The 20735-nt window shown below is 39.1% G+C and overlaps 1 protein-coding gene across 2 annotated transcripts in view; it reads left to right on the top strand.

Annotated features, from left to right (window-relative positions):
* FEZ2 (fasciculation and elongation protein zeta 2) overlaps window positions 1–12638 on the top strand; it is a 30995-nt gene extending 18357 nt beyond the window's left edge. For both annotated transcript variants that reach the window (XM_054194859.1, XM_054194860.1), the window contains 2 exons: window positions 1654–1719; window positions 8496–12638. In XM_054194859.1, coding sequence (XP_054050834.1) covers window positions 1654–1719; window positions 8496–8512 — 83 coding nt within the window. In that variant the 3' untranslated portion in view covers window positions 8513–12638. The remainder of the gene's footprint in view (window positions 1–1653; window positions 1720–8495) is intronic.
* The last annotated feature ends 8097 nt before the right edge of the window (window positions 12639–20735 follow it).

Here is a 20735-nt window from a genome sequence, read left to right as displayed (position 1 = left end):
TCTGTTTTGTGTTTGTTTGGGTTTTTTTTCTTCTTGTTTGCATGGAAGATAAGGTCGTACTTTTAAAAAATTAATTATTAAGATGGTTAAATACAGCAGAGCATCTCTGGGAGTCAATGGCATCTCCTTTATTTAAGGTTTATAGGAACAGTTTAAAAATAGATGGTAAAGTGCATCAATGTATTTGATCAGATCTCAGTGCAGGGCTTTGGATCTAACTACGTCTTAAGGTACTTTGCAGCAGCGCAGGTCTGAGATTCCACACGTGGCTGAGGGATGGTAAAAGGCTCATTGGTTGTTTCCTGGAACAAGAAAATAAATATTGTACAAATTCTGGAGTAAATGAAATGTTTAATCAAGAATTAAATTTCCTTTATTTTTCTGCGGTAGGCACCCTTAGCTGGTTATTTGTACTTATGCTGTGACAAATGGATTTTTCATTTTATATTTACTCCTGCAGAGAAGTTTTATCTTCTTGCCATATTTAAATTTCACTTGAAAATATTCCCAAAAACTCAATATTAAGCAGAGAGAGGTTAAAGCCTCCTGAAAACGTTTTGTGTTGTTTGACAGTTTATTAACAGAATGTCTTGTACAAATGCACTGTAAAGATTATTAACAGCATTGCCTTCTGTGGGCGGGTTGGAACTTGATCCTGTGACTCATTTGCAGATTTCTGACTTGCTCTCTCTCCTGTTGTTAAGGCAGGCAGTAAAGAAGGTGTGTGGGGTTGTTTGGTTGTTTTTTCTTTTGAAGTTGTGTATTATTCCATAGTTTATGTAAAAATTGAAATAAAACACTTGTTATGTTTCAAGTTCAGAGTCTCATATGAGGGAATTGGAGCTTATGAAATACTGCTGTTCAGTATAATTCTGTACTTTTAATTCTTTCAGTCATGTCCAGAGCCCTTCATAAAGGATTGTCTTTGGTTTTGTTTATGGAGCAACAGATGAGCTTACGTATGTCAAGTTGAGCTAGTCCAAATGGTTTTCCTTCTTCAGAAATATGCAAGAATGGACAATTTTTACTTGATATAAGTCACAAAAAATGGCATTTTGGCATTATTTTAAGTTAATGCCATTTTCAGTTATGTATTTAAGATTTTTCTGAGCTACAGTTGCTAACGTTCACCATTTCAGGGGAAAAATCCCACCAGCGCTTTCATTGGATCATTCACAGCAGTGTTTCTCCAGAAAAGTGTCTTTATTCCATGATTTGGGATGAAGGTCAAGGAAATAAATTAAGCAGTGGAGCATAGTGGAGCATACCTTTTTTACCTAAGATTTCCAACCCTCCAGCAGTTGCTAGCATATTTTAGTTTTGGATGTGGTGACTTTCTTTTGGAGAGATTTTTTTTTTATAGAGAAGAGGTGCTTTTTTTGTTGTTACGACTGATGACATTTTACTGTAATAATTAACCATGTAAAATGGGTCTCATGCATCCATCTAGTGTGGAGTTCAGTGACAATTACACGAGTGAAAGGTGGAGATATGATGTGTCTCATGGCATCTTTTCATATTCCAGTTGAGAGTTTTCTTACTAATTTGGTGGTAATATCCCTAGGAGTAGTTGAAACAGCTTCATGGTATGTCTTTTGAGACTGTTGTCTTTATGACTAAATATCTGATATGTTTTTTTCATTTGTTTTTCAGTCCTGCATGCCATGAAAGAGGATAGCGAGAAAGTGCCAAGCTTGTTAACAGACTATATTTTAAAGGGTGAGTATGTTTCTTAGCAGGGATTTTTTTATTATAAATTAAATTAATGCACATCCAAGGTGTGTTTGAAAAGAGTAGTCGTATAGCATTCATGAATTCTGTTGCCCTTCTATCAAACACAGCTCTCATTTATATTCTCTTCTGTTTTGTCCAAGGTTTCCGAGCATATAGTTCATAAATAAACTGTGTTTATTTTGTTTGTGATAGTATAATATAACAAAGTATGCAGTGTATATTTGGATAGCTGAAGGACATCAGCAGGAAAAGAGCAGTCTGTCTTACAAAGTTGAATGCGTGTAGTTAAAAACTTATGTTGTACAGGTTTTTCAGAGTCTGAATTCAAACTGCCTATGGTAATAACAGATTTGCTAGATAAAGTGCTTATACCTTCATTTTAAGTGTTACCTTCTGACCAATGGTAAAAATGATCTATTTTACATTTACTTGTTATACCTTCTTCACTTTTTTTTTAAAGGTTTGTGTACTAATCGTTTTTTTTCCAGTCTTATACGTTGATTATATTAATAGAATGTCAGACTTTGAAAATCACTGCTTGCTTTAGCTTCAAGAAGTTGTTACAGGTAGTTTCCAGATTGTTAAATTACTTTTAAACGTTTTTCTTCTGACTTCATTTTTGTCTAGGTCTTATTAATGTTTACGTTCTTACTTAATTCTCGACATACAAATGGTACCGTATTCTTCAGTGTTTAAAGTTCAGCATATGCATCAAGCTCCCAAGATCTGAACAAACAGGATGATGGATGCCTTTTTATTTGCCACCCAAATGTATATTATGTTTTGCTTCATGTTCCTATGCTGCAAAGTTTCTCCTTCTTTTAGTATCGTACTTTCCAAGTCTCAGTATTTTTTTCAAATACAATTGTTTGACTTAACTCCCTCCATACAATTTTTAAAGGTAGACTTCTTCTTACGTAGACTTCTAATCAATCACTCTCATCTTGGAGAGATTTGAAAGTACTTTCAGGTTAAAGTTGCGGATGAAATTTAGTGTGCTATCGCTTCAGAAAATCTGAAAGGAGAGCCATGCAGTACTCTAGAGCTCTGACAGAGGCTCATTTCTAAGTTTCGTATAGGGTTGCACAACTACCACATACAATAAGAATGCAGAGATTCTTTTAGTTGATTCCTTTGATTGCTCCATTGTTTACTTACCCTTTCTGAAAATCCTTTTTATATTAGACAGATGTATTTGCTTATGACCCGAGAGCCATTTAGGTGCAAGATCAAGGGTTGGTTTTTTTTTAATGATGACGGTGTTAGCTTTAGTTCTGTGAAGCAGAATCTTTGACAGAAGAGGATGAACTGTTGTCAATAATTAAAGCTGTTTGCTTCTCATCATAATACATCTGTTAGAAACTGGTTGGAATGAAGAGTGCTTTTAACAGCGTCTGCTCTTATTTTTAGATGTAGCTATCCAGAAAAGCTTTCAGATTACTAGGATACTGAGAAGAAACTGTCTGCTTCGGGAAACAGAAATCTTCTGCATAGAAGGCTTATAAAAGTAGATTAGCTGAGCGTATGACAGGATGATCTAGGAAGCTTGATACTGAGATTCCCTCCTACCTCTGCCTTTGCATGCTTGTGACTTTAAAATCACCAGGGATGTTCTGTTAGCTAGATGTGACAATTACAAAAACATCATGCCCACATTAAATGTGTTGGATCAAACAGGTCTTCATATACAAGCACAGTTGCCTCTAAATTGTAAGACACAAATGATTGGAGTATGAAAAGTAATCACTGACTCGTATTACTCATACTGAAAGGAAAAGGTGATTTCCCCTCAGCTGCCATGATTTCACTACTGAACAGAGCTAAGATTTTCTCGCTTTTCTGTGGGTCTGTTTGCACAATGGCAAGCAGTAACAGAAGCTAGTGAGCACAGAATTTTACTCTTCCTTTCACTGTAGCCGTAACTAAACTTCATATTGCTATGTTTAGATTATGTTAAATATTTATAGCTCAGCTGACAGTGTTACATTGTAATGTAGATTTATCCTGTGGAACAGGCAAAGTCTTTAAGTTGTTTCTGAAGTTGTAATCTGTTTCTCTTTTTTTTTCTGCCACTAAAACTTATGGCCTGAAGCCTCAGTGAGGCTTCACGCATGGCACAGAATATTCGCAGCCGCCTATTGTCTGAAAACTATTTTTAAAGCTTGTTAAAGGGAGATCAGATGATTCTAAACAATCACTTGAAGCAACTTTCAGCTCAGCTTTTGTACCTGAAATTTCAACCTACTCTCTGAATTTCAAAATAAAAGGAGTGACCTACTGTTTAGAGTCTGCTCTCTTCACTGGCAAGATTAAAAATGTCTTGGTAAGGTGAAAATGATTGTGAGGATTTAGGGGTTTTGAATTTTTTTTCCAAAAGAAACAGGAGGATAACAAATCTGAATGCAGTAACCATCATCTGTATGGTATAATGATAATTGTATTCATTTTACGTTTGTTTAGTCTTTGATCCGGCTATTGTCTTACACAGAATGGATTCCATTTCTTTTTATTACGCTTTAACCAAGAAATGACGTTTTGAAATGTGTGAACTATATCACCAAAGATACTTAGTTCTGTTAAGATCTCTTAACTTCTTGTTCCTTTGAGGATCACTTTTTTGAATCTTAGAACGAAAAAGCAGGCAGTAAATCATATGTGACAATAGGATATGTGTAGATATATGTAGGATCTCACTATGGGAGATCCAGTTAGTGTGGCATTTGTTAGCACAGGTAAAACCTTCTTTCTAGCTCTGTATTCCATTTTACACAGCAAAGAAAAGAAAAAAAATCTTACAAGTAGGTCCTTAATGATTTTTTTTTAAAGCAGTATTATCTTTTTATTCTACTGTGTTTAAAAAAATTAGAACATGCTAGTCTTATGTGGGTGTTATTGCTGTCCACAGAATTAGTAATAAAGCTGCCCAGATATTGTTGGTTGCTATTGAAAAGTTGCTTAGGTAGTTTTTCTTCAGCTCTTGATTCTAAACAATCAGAAAAAATTTATTCTAACAATTGCCATAGTATTGTTGGCATAATGTAATGGGACAAATAAAAGAAGAATGCTGTGAACCTGGAAGGGTTAATGGAACTATGAGAGTGAGCAGTAGCTGTTAACAAGAAATCTTGCCCAACTCACTGATGTTCCAATAAAAAAGACAGTGAAATAATGTTATATTTCCTCTGAATTTCATCGCATTTTGTAGAAGTGTCACCATCTTGAATATCTTGAACTAAATGCCAAAATAATTCTGAAATTTGTGAAAGACTAAATTTGCATCATGTAGGAAGACACACACAGACTCTCTCTATATATGTTGTCTGACATTTGGTATCTTAATTTAGGAATTAATGGGTAAGTTTGTTTTGGCAAGGTATTTTAGCCAAGAGCTGGAACATGGGACTGTAACTTGAAGGAGAGTTCTGCAACCAGATCTGCTGTTGACCACCTGTGTTACTGTGGATCACTCTTGCACTTTCTTTCATAACCAGCTAATGCTTCTGAAACGTGGGAAGTAGGAATCCTCAGAACATGGGACGTGCAAATGCAGTATAATAAAGAAGTGAAAAAGGCCAATGTAACTCAGTGCATTTCACGTTAGGAAAAAAGAAAACTCCATGTGCATTTCTGAATAGCATTATTAGTTTTGAAATTATTTCTGGTGTTTACTTCTTTAAAGCATCCTCTTTTCCCAATTTCTGCTGCCCCCTTGTGTCCCCCAAAATGTTAAAAAAATCATCATTTTGTCCTCATGCTTAAGTCCCTCTTTCTAGTGATCAGTTAGTTCTCCCTGGATCTGTTCCGCAGGGAGTACCTCCTCAGAGGTAAGTATCCCAAAGCCAGACTATATGCATATTCCATGTAGAGTCTTGTACAGTGCAGTACCTTACCTTCTCTTGTTCGTGTTACTCTTGATGCAAACTAAATTATTTTCAAGGGGATTTTTTTTCCTTTTGTGGAGTTTTGTTTTGTTTTACTTTTCAGTGAACATTTCCATAGTGGAGTTAGTAATAATGAAAGGGACTTAGTGATTTGCTTTGCAAGTACGTTGTAGTTCTTCTCCCACCAGTGTATGATTCATATTCTGTTTTATAGATTTTGGATTAAAATAGATGGTAGTGTGAAATTGATAAGCATTTGCAATTATGCTTACATTTTCCTGAATATATTTTTAATACATTAATATTGTTGTTATACTTTATCACTAGGGATCATGGGTGTTGGTCTCTTTTCCTAAGTAACAAGTTGTAGGATGAGAGGAAATGTCCTCAAGTTGTGCCAGGGGAGGTTCATACTGGATATTAGGAAAAAATTCTTCACTGAAAGGGTTATCAAGCATTGGAATAGGCTGCCCTGGTAAGTGATTCAGTCACCGTCCCTGAAGGTATTTAAAAGATGTGGCACTTAGGGATGTGGTTTAGTGGTGGACTAGTGTCAGGTTAACAGCTGAGCTCAGTGATCTTAAGGGTCTTTTCCAACCTAAATGGTTCTGTAATTCTATGAAGTAGAAACTGCGATTTGGAGGAGGGTGGGGAATGCATTTGCTGCCAACACTTTGAAATTCTTGATCTTAGAAATCACAATTTTGGACTGAAGCTTGCAGTTTAGTAGGCTCACTGTATTTAAATGCTGTTTGTGCATATCTTTCTCCTGATCTTTTTTGACGGTTTAACAAATGTAACGTGTTTTGAAAACATCGTGTTTGTTTCCATTGAAAGACCTACACAAGCAAGTAAGCAGCAAATTTTTTTGTGCACAAGTTAAGCTGTAAAGTAGGGAGCACGGATGGAGATACTCTTTCATATCTTGTAGTTGCATTGCTCTTAGCTGTCACACCAAGAATAGGTACCATATCCTTAGAGGAAAGCATGTTTCTATTGACTATATCCATTGAATTTCTTTTTTTTTTTTTTTTTTTTTTACAGAAGCTTTCAGTCTTTCTTCTTGCATGTGTGATGTAATGACTTTCTGCATTATGATTTATTTGCCAAGTACAATAATGCAACAAGTAGTAGCATTTGTAACCCTTTAAGTATGCAAGTTTAGGTTGCTTTCTGAAGATGCCTCTGTGCAGTCATGTTGTCTGTCTCTTCAGCCTCAGAAATACTAATTGCCAATTTCAACCCCACAAGACAGAAAAAAGGGTTGCAAGAATAACTGCACTTCAGAAATACTGTGGGGAACTGCATCTAGGTAGGAGAAGGACTGAAACCACTGTTTTCATTGAGCTAAAGGCTATTGGCTTTTAAAAGCTAGCATACAGTTGGCCAGATAGCTTTTCTTTTTCACTTACAGTAGCTCCCATCAGTTTTGGGGTGTGAGGACAGAGGAACAATATGGGGAGGACCTGCTGGGATAAAGTTCATATCAAATTTAAAGCAGAAGCTGAGGAAGGCATGGTGCAAAGGGGAATTACCTAGTTTTGTTGTTATGAGGGTAAGGAGGAATATTGGAGGAAATCTGCTGGAAGCAAGGGTGCCTTAATTTAGCTACTTACGGAACAAATCAGTGAGATATGTAAAATGTTAGCCTGTAGATATACATAGAACCGAAACATTAGGGATAAAATATCTGATATCACATCTAGACTCATTATTTCAAGATTATTAGGTTTTACTTCCAGTTTTTACAAAATATGACGATTTAACTTCATGTACTGGGATAATTTGTGAATATAACATACTACCAGTATGGTACACAAACTGAATAAATCATCCTCTGTACCCCTGCAAGCTTAATTGTTTTTTTTCCTAAATTTGAAAACACATGTAAATGTAGATAATTATGACATTCTTAAAACATAACTATTATGTATAACAATATGTAAGTATGTATTTATAGCTGAAATAAATGCCTTTGAAATCAGATGTATCCTTACAGTAAACTGTTCTAAGATGTATTTATTGCTAAGCTTTGTGTTCTTTTCTAGCTGTCCTTAAACAGTAATTGTGACATAAAAATACAGTGCTAGAAATAATGTACCGTATGTTACTGCAGAGTAAAATGCATGAAATATGCCTAGTATTGTTTTCTTTTAGGCTTTTTTCTGAATGTAGATGTCATGAAAGCAGGATCATTTTCCATCTTTCAGCTTGCTTTGCTATTTCGTATCTGATCCTTCAACCTTCTAGTAAAGGCTTGAAAAACCCACTGTTTTTTATTTTAATAAAGCAAGAATTTGCGCCTTATTCTGTTTTTAAATTATGCAAGTATTTCAGATAACAAGAACACTTATTTTCTTCCCTTTGAAGTTTTGACTTCTTTATTTGCTTTTGTGTTGTGCTAGCACTGGTTTGAAAGCTGGATTGCTCTGAGGTTTGTGTCTTACATGTGAAACAGGAATGAGAAACATGTGAAGGACATGTCTTATCTTCCCACTGTGTGATTCAAGTACATGCACCAGAATGAGAAAGTAGAGTTAGAATCTGAAATTGTCAGTGCATATTTTTAAAATGTAACTGCGTGCGTCACCTTTTATTTCATGTTCTGTTTTCTAATAGAACGCCTCAAAAAGCACTGTTTAAGACATGACCTTTAGTTAACTCATTTCTGGGTAATATTAGTTAAAGCTAGTGGGTTGTGTCAATTATCTTTTAAGAAGAGAATGATATCTTAATTGCCAGTTTCAATTGATTTCTAGATTTTACCTTGTTACTGATAGGATAGAATTCAGCATTTAAGTATTATAGTATACACAATAAATTTTTATACAGGCTAACTTCACTGATGTTTATCAAGATGTATTTGTGGTTCTTTTGCAGTTCTGTGTCCTACATGAAGAGGGCTGCCTTTCAGAATTAACCATGCTCCTTTCTGTGATGAGAAGCTTTCCATGGATATAACTCAGTATTTTTTCATTTGGCACTATACTTAAACCAGTATGCATTTGCCTCCTCTGTATGTGCGTGGATTTTCTGATCCTACAGTAAGTCTTCTGGGCATGACAACTCATCCATTTTAACTTAATAGTGCAATGAACTGGAGCAGGGAACAAACATTGTACAGTCTTACTCACATTGTTCTGGCTTTTTAAAGTCTATTTTTACATTGTATAGCATGTAGTAAATCCTCCTGCACATTTTGTTGTTGGAAGGAAAAGCAAACTTTGAATAGTGTAAATAAAATAAGCCTAGTTTTAAGGAATCCATATTTAAAAGCATCCTTAGTTCCTATAGCAAAGATGCAAAAGGGTCATAGTCAGGTTTGGACTGAAAGATTCAAGTGAGTTCTCCAGAAGCACTCCAGGACAGTGTTAGTGGAAGTCAGCATTTGACACTTCTTTTAAAACAGTAATTTTGGTTGAACTATACAACAGTATTGTTCATACATTGAACAAATCCAGATTCTCTGATGGTTTGGCATAAATAATTGGTGTGTTAGCTATCCTTGTTATTTAACATAAACATCCAAGTAATGTAATATTTCATATTTGTTTTTAATTATTAATGTTCATGTGGCTTAGATATTCTCCCATATTGCTGCTATAATTTTACTGGTTTTAATATGTGTTTGATCTCAATGAAAATGCTTCAATATATAAACATTTTAAAAGGCTATATCTTTTTAAAAATACATGTACAGTTTGAAAAACTTGCACCTGGGTTCCAAGTTAGTATTATATTTAGATGTTTGTTGTTGTGTATCTTTAAATTTTACTACAAATCTGTTGTAAATTGTATGCACTGTCTCCTCTGTGATGATGTATCTGCATTCAAACAGATGAGAATGTATTTTACAAATCTTGTAAAAAAAAAAAAAAAAAAAAAAAAAAAAAAAACAAAAAACAAACAAACAAAAAAAAAAACAACAAAACCCAACCATACCCCGTAATTTCAACATTAAATACTTGTCACAAATAATTTTGCCAGTCTTAAAGATTAGATTGAAATATAAGGAGTACTAATAAAAATAAAGGAACTATTTTCTAGGTTGAATTCCTATTGATTTTACACACAGATTTATATACCATATATGTGAAGGCACTGGAAGATAAGGTTCTAAGAGATAAACATGTCTTCAACCAGGTTTTTTCCATTTAAAGTCTTCAGTCTTTTTGTAAGTTGAAGAGAAATTTGCTCCTGAATACCTTTTGTCACTTCTTTAATACTCAGTTTTATGATCGTCACCAAATAATCATTTTGATCAGTAAAACACATTCAGTTTGAAAATAGTTCTCGTAATGCTTTCTCATTATTTTTTTTTTTTTCTAAAGGCCACAATATTGTCTTCTGTGCCTTTTCAGTCGGTAGAGTTTTCAGCTTAAAATTCTTTCCTCCCTCTCCCACTTGACCAAAAATGGATACTTGCCAGCCTGCTCAGGAATAAATGGATCCTCTGCATTGTGTGTCATGTGAGGAAGTTTTTTTTGTTGCTTTTGTTCTCCTTCATTTGTGGTTTTTCTAACAAGAAAGTTGCTGTTTATTTCTGTAGCTGATGTGTTATGAAGTCATTATGGCATGCTTGTTCTATAGACATGCTTGATGTTGACTGTTGATGCCTGGAAATTGGCAAAGGGCATGACCCTGCTTTGCTTTCTTTTTTTTTTTTTTTTAAAAAAAAAAGACGCACAAATTGTGAAACACACCACCTCTCCAAACAGAGACATCTCTATTCAGAGATGCTTCAGTCTACTTTTGAGGCTTGAGGTGAAAAGATGGAGCAACAAAAAAAAACCAAGAAACCTTTTGATAAAGTTTGTGTTGTTAGGTGCAGCAAATCTTGGATGACTTAAAGTCATGACATACTAGAAGTAGTAAAACTTGAATGAAAACCCAACACTAAAGACCAGAAACAGCGTTAGTGAGCTAAGCATCAGCTTGGGTATATCTTGGCCCTCATCAGACTAAATAGGATTTCATTATGAAAAGTACCTGTTTGCCTTGTATATAGAATCCTGGCATTAAACAACAGCCGCCAAAGGTGGCAAATATTATATATATATGTATACACACATACACCTATATATGTACATAAAAAAATAGATCTCAAAATATTTGAATAAAAAGAACCATGCAAATCTGCTTTTCTGCTCAGTTCTATGTACTTCATATTCCCTGTCATGCATGTTTTTATCCTTTTTCCAAGTGCGTTATTGAATCATGCATTCTTTCAGGGGGCTGGATTTCACTATTTTTTTTAGGTTTAGCGTGTGATAGCTATAAATGGCCGCCCAAGAACAGTTGCTGACAAATAACCTTAGAAGAGATTTGGTAAAAATACATTTTTACCAAAATCCATTCCATTTTTAATATGAAGACTTCTGGAAGCAAAGTCACCTTAAAATAATTGACTTTTAAGTTAAGTAAAGTTAGGTTATTTGTATCGCTTGCTTCAATAGCCTTTTTTGTTTGTTCGTGTTTCCCTTTTTTTATAATCCTACCTTTTTTCTGGGTTTCAGCTATTTCATTTGATATAAGCTTATTCACTTGCTGACTAGAGTCAAATTTTGAGTCAGGGGCTGTCTGGACAGTATGTCAGAGGTAGTCAAGTGTCCTAGAATTATGTTTTCTTGGTTAGGGAAAGGAGCTTGAAAACAGTGTCGGTTGCCTTCTGGTGAAAGATAATGATTTAGCTGAACTCTCAGCTGGTGTAGATAATTGGCAATAAAGAACATCTGCTGTTGACTGTGCCAGGTACTTGTAGCCTTTAACTTGGAGTGGTGGTTTTATTGAAGCAGTTCACATCGTTGTTGCTTCCAGACTGGTTTACCTTGGTATTCTCTCTGCATGCATGCCACTTGGCAACTGCAGCTAGCCCAGAAATGGCACTCCCTGTGCTTGGCAACAGTGTTGATAATCGAGTGTGTATCTCTGCACAGCATCCTTTACAGCAGCCGCTGCCTCATTTCCAAGGGGACAATTGAAGATACAGGTTTCAGCTCCCGAAGTTGTAGATGGTGCAGAACCTGTGTAGCAGAAAGCCTGCCTCTCTGGCTTTGGCAGCAAAGGGCAGTGGAGATCAGCAGCTTGCTTCACTTAAAACAGCATCTACCTAACTCAGTTGGGAAGGGCCTAGAAGCAAAGCTTTCTAGTGAAGCGTTCTCAGCTCCGATGCGCCCAAGTGTGAACTTGACTCATCTCATCATCCTGCAGTGTCTCTTTCTTTGGGGCAATGGGGCTGCATTGTAACAGTAACAAAATCCGTGTGGCTTTGGAACTATTTTGTGATTTTGAAAACTTCTCATGAGCCAGGTTATCCCTGGATATCAAGTCACTCCAGAAACCATAAAAACTCTTATCATCCAGCAAAATGAAATCTCAGAACAAAATGGATCTTGAATCCATCGGGTGAATTTAATGTTCTGCTTCTCTTGGGGGCACAGCAGTGTTTATTTTAAGCTTAAAAAGAAACTCTCTGATTATCATATGGGAAATCTACCTGTCCTAATGCTAAGATAATACAATTTCTTTTCAAGATGTCTAGAACTTTGCAGGTAGCAGTGAGTGCTAGGAGGGTTTTATAGGCCCCATCTAATGATGGAGAAGTGCTAGATACCTTCCTTGCAGAGAGTTTCTTATCACTGAAGAACTGGAAGGAATGGTTTCATTTTTTAAGTGCTTTGTCCTAGCTGGTGAAATGAAGTGTCTTGTTCCCATGCTCACCTTTTTTTGATCAAGACTTCTTGCCTTTTTGGTTGAATAGCTTTCTGGATTAGCTAATCAGTGTCCAGTTGTAACATTAATTGTTGAAGAAACTGTATGAACTGCGAGAACTAATTACTCAGTTTTATTGCTCTGTTTTGTTTTTCTCTCCTTTATAATCTGCAAATGTTAGATAGAAGCCTCTGTTTGCACTGAATGCTAATTTAAATAGAGCTCAAATTTCATTGTTCATTTTCCAGCCTGTCTTTGTGTTTGGGTTTTATGTTAACTTTATGTAATAAATATTAATTTTAATTTTCTGTAGCATTACATGCAAATTTATGAATTCAAGTACACGTTTCTTGGAAACAACATGTTATAACTTAGGCTGAATGCAGTGGGATGAAAAACTGAGCAAAGAAGGTAAAGCGTTTGAATTTTCTCGATCAGGAAAATGTTTGGAGAATGACCCAGTTTTTTCAAAACTATGGAAAGCAAATTCTGATTCTTGATCTGCTCCTGTCAGTATGCAATCCTTCATAGTTCTATGACTTGATGATATTCAGGGGACTGACTAATGCAAGGAAAACAATCCAGATTTTCCCACTGATTGCATTTTTGGCCATCAGGAATGTTCCGTTGCCCAACGCAAGCAAGCTGGCGTACAGGAAGTCTTTCAAATGGAATGGCAGTGTTGCTGTTAAAATGTCAGTTCATTTTTATCTGTAGGCAGATGATTGCTCCAAGGAATCTTTCTCCTTACGCTTTTATTGCCTTCACAGGAAACCTAATTGTGCAAAGTAAGCCCTGTATAGATCACGCTGCTTATCTGCATGTTTTGGAATCTGGTGTTGGATCACGAATTGTTTCATCATGAAAAAACATCTTCGCAGTATTACCTGCATTCACTTTTTTCCAGCCTGAGAGATAGAAGTTGTCCTTGAGATAAGTTTGAAAAAGACAAATGCAGAACCTCTGTCACTTTCCGTTCCAGAAAAAGTTGATACCGTCTGCTAGCGATAGCATTAAAATAGTTGAGTAGAGAGCTGCTTCCTTCTCTGTGCATCTGTCATTGATGTGTGGAGGAAGCAGTCATATCAGCCTGATCTAAACCTCACTGTCACCAGAACCACTGAGCTTTTGCCTAGTGTTGCATGATTGCTTCCTCTAAACGCATACCCGAGATCATAAAAGATTGAGCCCTAGAAGGCTTCGCTTTGTGTTCAGCGCAGTGAGTGATCCTCCTGTGAACATTGCGGACACTGAAGCACAACGTGGCACTGCAGGTGCCCACTGCGCCAAACAGCACAAGAGCGAGCTGTGCTGCAGTACCTTCAGCTGGTACTGAAGGAGGGTCTTGCAGAACCACTGCATTTTACAGTGGGGGCAGCTTCAAGTGGACGGGGCCCTTGCCATCCTTAAGATTTCTAAAGGGCATTTCAGCCATGAGAGATGAACTGAGAGGCCTTTTTCCTGTCTCGGTAGACATCACTTTTCCAGTGCCTCATTAAATTTTTGTACTGCTCTGAGCTGACTTAAGAAGTTTGAGTTCAGTATGACTTTGCTGGCTTAGAATGGTAAGTGTTGAAATTTGGGGTAAAAATGTAGTAAAATCTTGTAGTCTTCAGGGTAATTTTAAAAGCTCTGTATCTAATCATGCATGTTTGGATTAGCGAACTATTAATGGTCGTTCTTTGTCATGTACCATTTGACATAAAGTGATAGTGACGTTTTGTTTTGAAATGTTGATCAACAGCTCTGTTGGCTGCCTACAGACAATTCTGCACTCTTACAAATGGCTCCCAGAACAAAGTTTACCTATGTATAGCCATAATTTTTTTCAAGAAAAGCTCAGAATTTTGAAAAGTATTTAAATAAACAAGTATATGAAGAACACAGAATGGATTTCAATGGACTTTCCATTAGTATTATCCCTAAACAATTCACAAGCATGTTTCAGTAGCTAGAGCAGTATCAGGAACAAGAGAGGAGACCATACCTTTAGCATTCTGTTGTAGAAACTTTATTCCCTGGAACTGAGAAACAGTTCCCTTCTCACAGCTGAAAGCAATCACAGAGTTGAGACATGACAAGGTGTTGGAAGATCAGGAGACAGCTATGTTCTTTGCCACTGTGGAAGAGCTCAGATCGGGAGATCAGCTGAAGATGGATTTACCTTACAAGGTAAGACCAGATACTCAGTGTTATTGGTAGCAGTGACTTACTGACTCGGGAGATGAAACAGCAGGACCAACTGGAAGGTCTTCATTGCATCCATCTGGCCTGTGTTTCCTGGGCAGGGCTGAGTCCTACAGTGGCCAGCTTTCCCTGTGTCTATGTTCCTTTCCACGTGGCCTGTTCTGCAGCCCTTCCCTTGTTTGTTCTCCTTACCGTGTGTGTTCCTCCTCATTTGCCTGTCGCTGCTTTTGTGGTAACGCTTGCTCCATGCCTCAGTAAGAGGAATGTGATGGGCCTACATGATCCTCTAAACCAGTGTTTTTAATTTTCCCCCTTTCCCAGCCTGGTGGCTCTTCATTTGTGTTACCAGCTGTAAGCCCTTTCCCCCAAACCATGACAATACTCCATGGAACATAAGGAGTTAAGACTTGTATCTTCGAAGAGGAAACTCATGAGGGAACTGGGTGTTCAGGAAATTGTGTCTGAGTAAGCAAAGAAGCATCTCAGAAACTAAGTATGTGTTGGTGGGTGTTGACAGTACTGAGGGCAAACAAGGAGCTGCAGATCTGGCTGGCTGTGGTGGGCTCCTAGCACAGAGAAGCACTGTCAGAGCCAGAGGCAGCCACTGACGCAGGGGTGTGAGGCTGATGGGTAGAAACACAGTCTGGCTACTGCACGTTATTATGTACTGAGCCCAGAAGAAGGGAAGAGGCTGTTGAGAAGGAGCAGGTCTGGGTGAAAGGTAGGAGGTTGTCAGTGCATGACTCAGAAAGTAAGAGAGAGTGTCCTGGGAGACTGAAACTCCCGTTTTGTCTGTGTTGGTGTAGGTTGGTTTGTTTGTGGAGGCTGTTGTGGTCTAGTTCTCAGTTAGCTGGGTATAGAGAGACTCTGCTGTTTTTCTGCCTGCTTAGCATCATGTGCTAAGGGGAAAACACAGCTGGTCTGCATATGCATCTGTGCACAGTCCTGCTGTGGTCTGTAATGTCTTCTCATCGTTTCTGCACAGAGTTCACATTTCAGAGATGATGCACGTCATATCAATCTTTCAAGTGCCTACCTGTCCTTTAGGTTAACAATCTGGCTGAATGCCTGTTCTGCTGAGGGCAGCACAGGTGAAGTTAGTAGGAAGTAAGTGATATTTACTCTGCTGTGAATTGGAATTGGACCCCCATAGAACGTAGTATCTGCGGGGTGGAGGAGACTCTGCCCTCGCTCTTTGAAATTGGAGCATTTACAATCTAGCATCAAAGGCAGGACTGGTACAGGTCACCTCGGTGCTTGTGAATTGTTCCTGGTGGCGTCTAAGGGCTTGTATTATCAAAGAGTGGGAGCACGCCTAGTTGCAGGATGCACAGGAGTCCTGCAAAGGTTGCTAAATACTGTTGTGAATCCTTCAGTGTGTTGCTTCATGGCTTCTTCAACAAGTGGATGCAGTTTTGCCTGTGAGGGACACATGAGTGTGGAAAGTGTCTTGCTAGAGGAGACTGGGTGACTAGGTGCAAAGTCTTCTGGGGTCCAGTCTGTCCCAGGCTCCGTTCCAAGGACACAACACAGCCTGCTGTAGGACACAGCAGCCTTGTCCTGGTTTGAGGATACCAGCTGGTTTTCAGTCCCTGCGAAGCCTTTGGTTCTCTAACAAGAATACAGGTCTGGAAATCTGTGTCTCAGTTGTGGCCATGTTTGTCAGGGCCTGCAGAGTCTCAGGCCTCTTGAAGACTCTCTCCTCCTCTCTGTTCCAGTCAGGTTTCAGGTGGCTCAGTCCCACATCATGTTTAGTCTCGGCCAAGGGTGAGATTTAAGTGCCGTACCTCAACAGTTCCCCAGCCTTTAGATTCACTGTTAGGAATGGTGCTATTGTGTTGTGTTTACATGCTGTCTTAGCAGAGGGCTCACGTTATTTGAGCTATCTGACGGATTTTCCAATTGAGGACACCAGCAGCGTTACCATCAGAAACAGGGAGATCCTTATATTCGTGTTCATTCTGGAATTGGCAGTCTGATAGGTTAGGGTTAGAGCCGAGTTAGGGCTGGGTTAGGGTCAGCATCCTGTCTGGAGTTAGACCACTGAATACTGCAATATCTCTCCCTTTAAAAGGAGGACATGAGCCCCTTTTCATCTTGTCCTTATTTTCTGCTTAGGACAGTCGTTTCTGCTAGAATCGCCATATCGGCCAATGGTTTTCTAAGATCTGAAGATTGCCGTTTACAGACAACTAGCTTTCCTTCTGTGGCATTTAAGAATAATACGCATTACGGAGAGTTCTTTCTAAAATGACACCGTTAAAGGAGTATTTTCTCTCTGGCAAGTGCCAGTCTGAAATACATGTGCCTGCCACAGGATGGCAGCAATCAGTCACCTTTGAAGCATCCTCTTTCAGTTGGAGTATTACGTTTCAAGATGAAGTCCAAAGGTAAGCTATTCACACTAGGTCACTCGGTGAAGATGATATGACAAACACGGGAAAGCCTTTGTGTGTTCTTATTCATTATTAATGGCAACCATGTTTTACAAAGTTTATTACAATATGATAATTTGCTTTGCTACAACAGCTGGCCCAGGGGATGAGCTCTGAATACCTTATCATATAGTAGTTTGTATGGGAGTTCGTTCTTTGGGGGATTAAATACTGAGGGTGAGGTATGTCATCTCTTTTTAATGCTCCCCAGTGAGTACATATTTCATTCTCATGAAAATATGAAGGGGTTCCACCTTCAGGCCTGGGTTTTCGGTGCCTGAGGCGCTGAAACGATCCATTACTGCAGTGTTACGGGGTCACTGCAGTGTGATGCCCAGCTGTGATATACCTTCAGTTTCCCTGGAATTCAGTACCTGTTTGACAGCATTCCGTGCCTGGAGCCGCTCATTAGCATTTTAATGTTTATGTACCTTTACTAACAGCTGGTTTGCTGTCGTCTCATCTGAAACAATAAATTAATTTTTACATACAGGCTTCTTTTAAGTTGCTTGTAGTGGTTCCTGGTTGGTTCTGTGGTCAACATCATCAGCGGTGATCAGTGACCTGCCCCAGCACTGCCTGGTAAAAGCACTGTATTCAGTAAGACTCTATGTGAAAGCTGAAGGGGATTCATAGCCTTTACGGTCTAAAGGATTTGGTGAAATTAAATTGTTCTTTGAAAGTCCTACTTTGTGAAAGCTGAGCCTTTTTGTTAGAAAATACAATGTTAAAAATCAAAAAGTGCAGGGGTTAAAAAGGATTTGTAGCCAGCGAGCTCTCTGCCCTTGCACACAGTGTGTCCTGCTGCCTCCATCCAGGGATCCGCTTCTCCGACTCCACCACTGCAGGTGCGTGCACCAGCGCTGGAGTGCAGGGCCAGTCTCTCTCCCCCCAAGACTAATAAGGTTTACAAATGTAAGTCATGCTAATTAGGATGGTGCTGCTAAGAGGCTGCGTTTGGGCCACTCACAGAACCAATGGGGGTAACGGCCCGAGCTTCAGCCCTCTCTTCCTACCGGCTTGGGTAACTGCACTAAGTCACAGGCTGGCTCAGTTGCCTCTCTCTTTTGGTCAGGGATTGTGTTCATAAACCTCCTTTTTTTTTTCCACTTGTTTTTTCATCCTTTAACTTGGAATATTTGGCAGGTGTCTCAGGTGCAGCCCCTCCGTGTGGGGTCAGAAAGGCAGGACGTGTGTCGGTGGGGCACTGGGGAGGAGGCAGGAGTGTGCAACGCACCTGGCGTGCCTGAGATGAAGCAGCCACATCTGGGAACCGCAAAACAGCGGGAGATGTGTCCCCTGGGGGGAAGGAGGCTACCTGACGCCTAGAGAACACCACAGACCAGAAACTCTCCCAAGAGGGCATAAAAGCAGGGGTGAGGCAGTCAGCGTGGTGGCTGACGTGAATGAAAGGGGGTGTGAGGAAGACAAGCGACAGAGAGGAGAAAGCCCTGGACTGCAGGAGACCAGACTTGGGTTCCTTCAGGCAGCTTGTAGGTGGGATCCTCAGCTTCACAACAACAGAGATAGCAAAGTAGAAGATAACGTGAAGGAAAATCTCAGCCTCACAATGAGCAAAAAAAGGATGCTATAAATTTCAAGTGTCTTGGTAATATAATAAGCTTGTATGACTCAGTTTGGAGAGCCTAGTACCAGACAAGACAGGAGGCTCTCAAAGCTGTTAATAGCACTCTGGCAGGCAGACTTTCCTGGCTGCCTCTGCAAGCCCACATAGAAATGTATTAATTGCTGTTCTGGAGCAGTCCACCAAAAAATATGTTTGTTTTTGTCCATTTTTTCCCCTCTACAGATGATGGAAAGTGTCCTGAGTGTCTTTGCCCAGCTGTTTGATGTCATGTCCCTTTGGAGTCTGAAAAGTCACTTTCAGTATTTGAAGGAAAATATCCCGAGACAGTATAATACTGGGGTTACACATTTTTATATCACAGAGGTGGATAATCCGAGGCTGTGCCAGAAGTAGTACTGAGAGAAGAAGAGCTTCTTCACCTCTTCATTGTAGAACCCTTTTTCCCATGGTGTGGGAGACTGACTTCTTCCCAGGGTCAGCTGCGAGTGATGGGGGTAGGTTGGGGCACATTCGCATCTATAAAGTGAAAGCATACTTTCTGGTGACTGGTGTGGAGGTGCTTGGCATCAGAAAACAAAACCAGATGTGGAAAGCCCTGAGGGGGGATAGAAAAGGCCCAGCCCAGATCTACCATCATTGATGATGTCAGACCAGAAGATCAAAGACCAGTTTATCAAATCATACTTCCTCCTTACTGCTGAGATTTTAGCAAGTGTATTTAAGCAGAGGCAACAACTGAGTCATTGGCAAGATCTGTATGATCTTACATGGGGCACAGATTTAGGTTACAGATTTAAAGATTTAGGAGTATAATTCGGAATTAGATGTTTTCAATCGGAGCTCTCCACTCATTCCTGCAGTGCCCATGCAGGTTCCTGAGCTGTGTACTGTCACAGGGATGGCGTTGAGACAGCATCTGAAAGATGCTTTCCCTCTGCTGTTTGCACAGGTCAGAAGATTTTCATTCTTGGCTAACAGCTGGTTGCAGTCTTTGTATTCATCCGTTCTCAGTCTCCTGCTGGCGGTGGCTTTTCTTCCCAGAAATCCCAAACAGGGTGAAAAATCTAGCATTTCTGCAGAGCGCCGTCTCAGCTACTGTGCTTTGAATGACTTGCCTGGCTGTTTTGCTGCATGGAAAGAAGGAACCTCTTAGAGAACAGAGGCACAATCTTCTGTTTATGACTGATTGATTGCTATCATTTTTGTGAGTTTGTCTCTGTCACTTGGAATAACCTGGACGTCTTCCAGTGTGGCTTTATCTTGTCCCAAGTGGAAGTGAGCACTGCTTTATCGACAGCGTTTTCAAATCAAGAATTCTGCTATGCGGAAAAGAATTTGGCCAGCTCTTTTAAGGATTCCCTGTGCTGGTGTATTTTCTTTTTATAACTGATCCAGCTAAAACCCAGAATGTGCTTGGGTGTAACCATAATGTGATGGTATGACATCATAAGCAAAGTTCAATATTTTATTTATGGGGACAGAAAGTAAATTTGAAGGTGAAATAAATTCTTCAGTCCTTTCCTACAGGCTGATGGGGTTTTGCCATCCCGAGCCAGCTCTTGTAGCTGTATCAACCTGGCCCACCAAATACAAGGATTCTATATATACAGGCACAGTTTTTATAATCCAGTTTATATCTCTAAAATACTGTCCTGACTCATGGTTAATTACTTGCCTAACGATGACTTTGAGATATCTATTGCATGCTCCAAGTGCAGTGCATGCAAATATGCTCTGCCTGGGGAGCATAGCACTGGGGCACAGCTGGCTGTCCACGTTTTTCAGCCTCTACACACAGAAGACATACTGAATTTAATGCACAAACGCCGATTTTTTTGAGCAGTGCATGCAGATGTGTTTTGAAGGGGTACGGTGACAGAAGAACAGCTACAAAAAGGTATGGAAAGATAGAGGGGGTGTATGTCTTTTACTCAAGGAATAAAAGCTTCCAATGTGGGAGAAGAATAGTAGTAGTACTGCCACAGCATAGATACCTCTCCTGGCTCCTCTTTCCAGCCAGGCTGGTAAAGGATAGGTTCTTGTAGCCTTTTGAAAAAACCCTCTCAATTCTCCTTCTCAAACAGCAGAATGTTATTGAAAATGTTACGAGAAAGCAAATACAGTTGATCTCTGACCTAATATTAGGAAAGATCCCTAAAACTCACCACAGGTGCAAACAAGGCTCAGATCACTCGGCCG

The sequence above is a fragment of the Rissa tridactyla genome, chromosome 3 (assembly GCF_028500815.1).
Source record: "Rissa tridactyla isolate bRisTri1 chromosome 3, bRisTri1.patW.cur.20221130, whole genome shotgun sequence".
Taxonomy (NCBI): Eukaryota; Metazoa; Chordata; class Aves; order Charadriiformes; family Laridae; genus Rissa; species Rissa tridactyla.
Note: the sequence above shows the minus strand (reverse complement) of the source record. Positions and strands in the feature narration are given on the sequence as shown.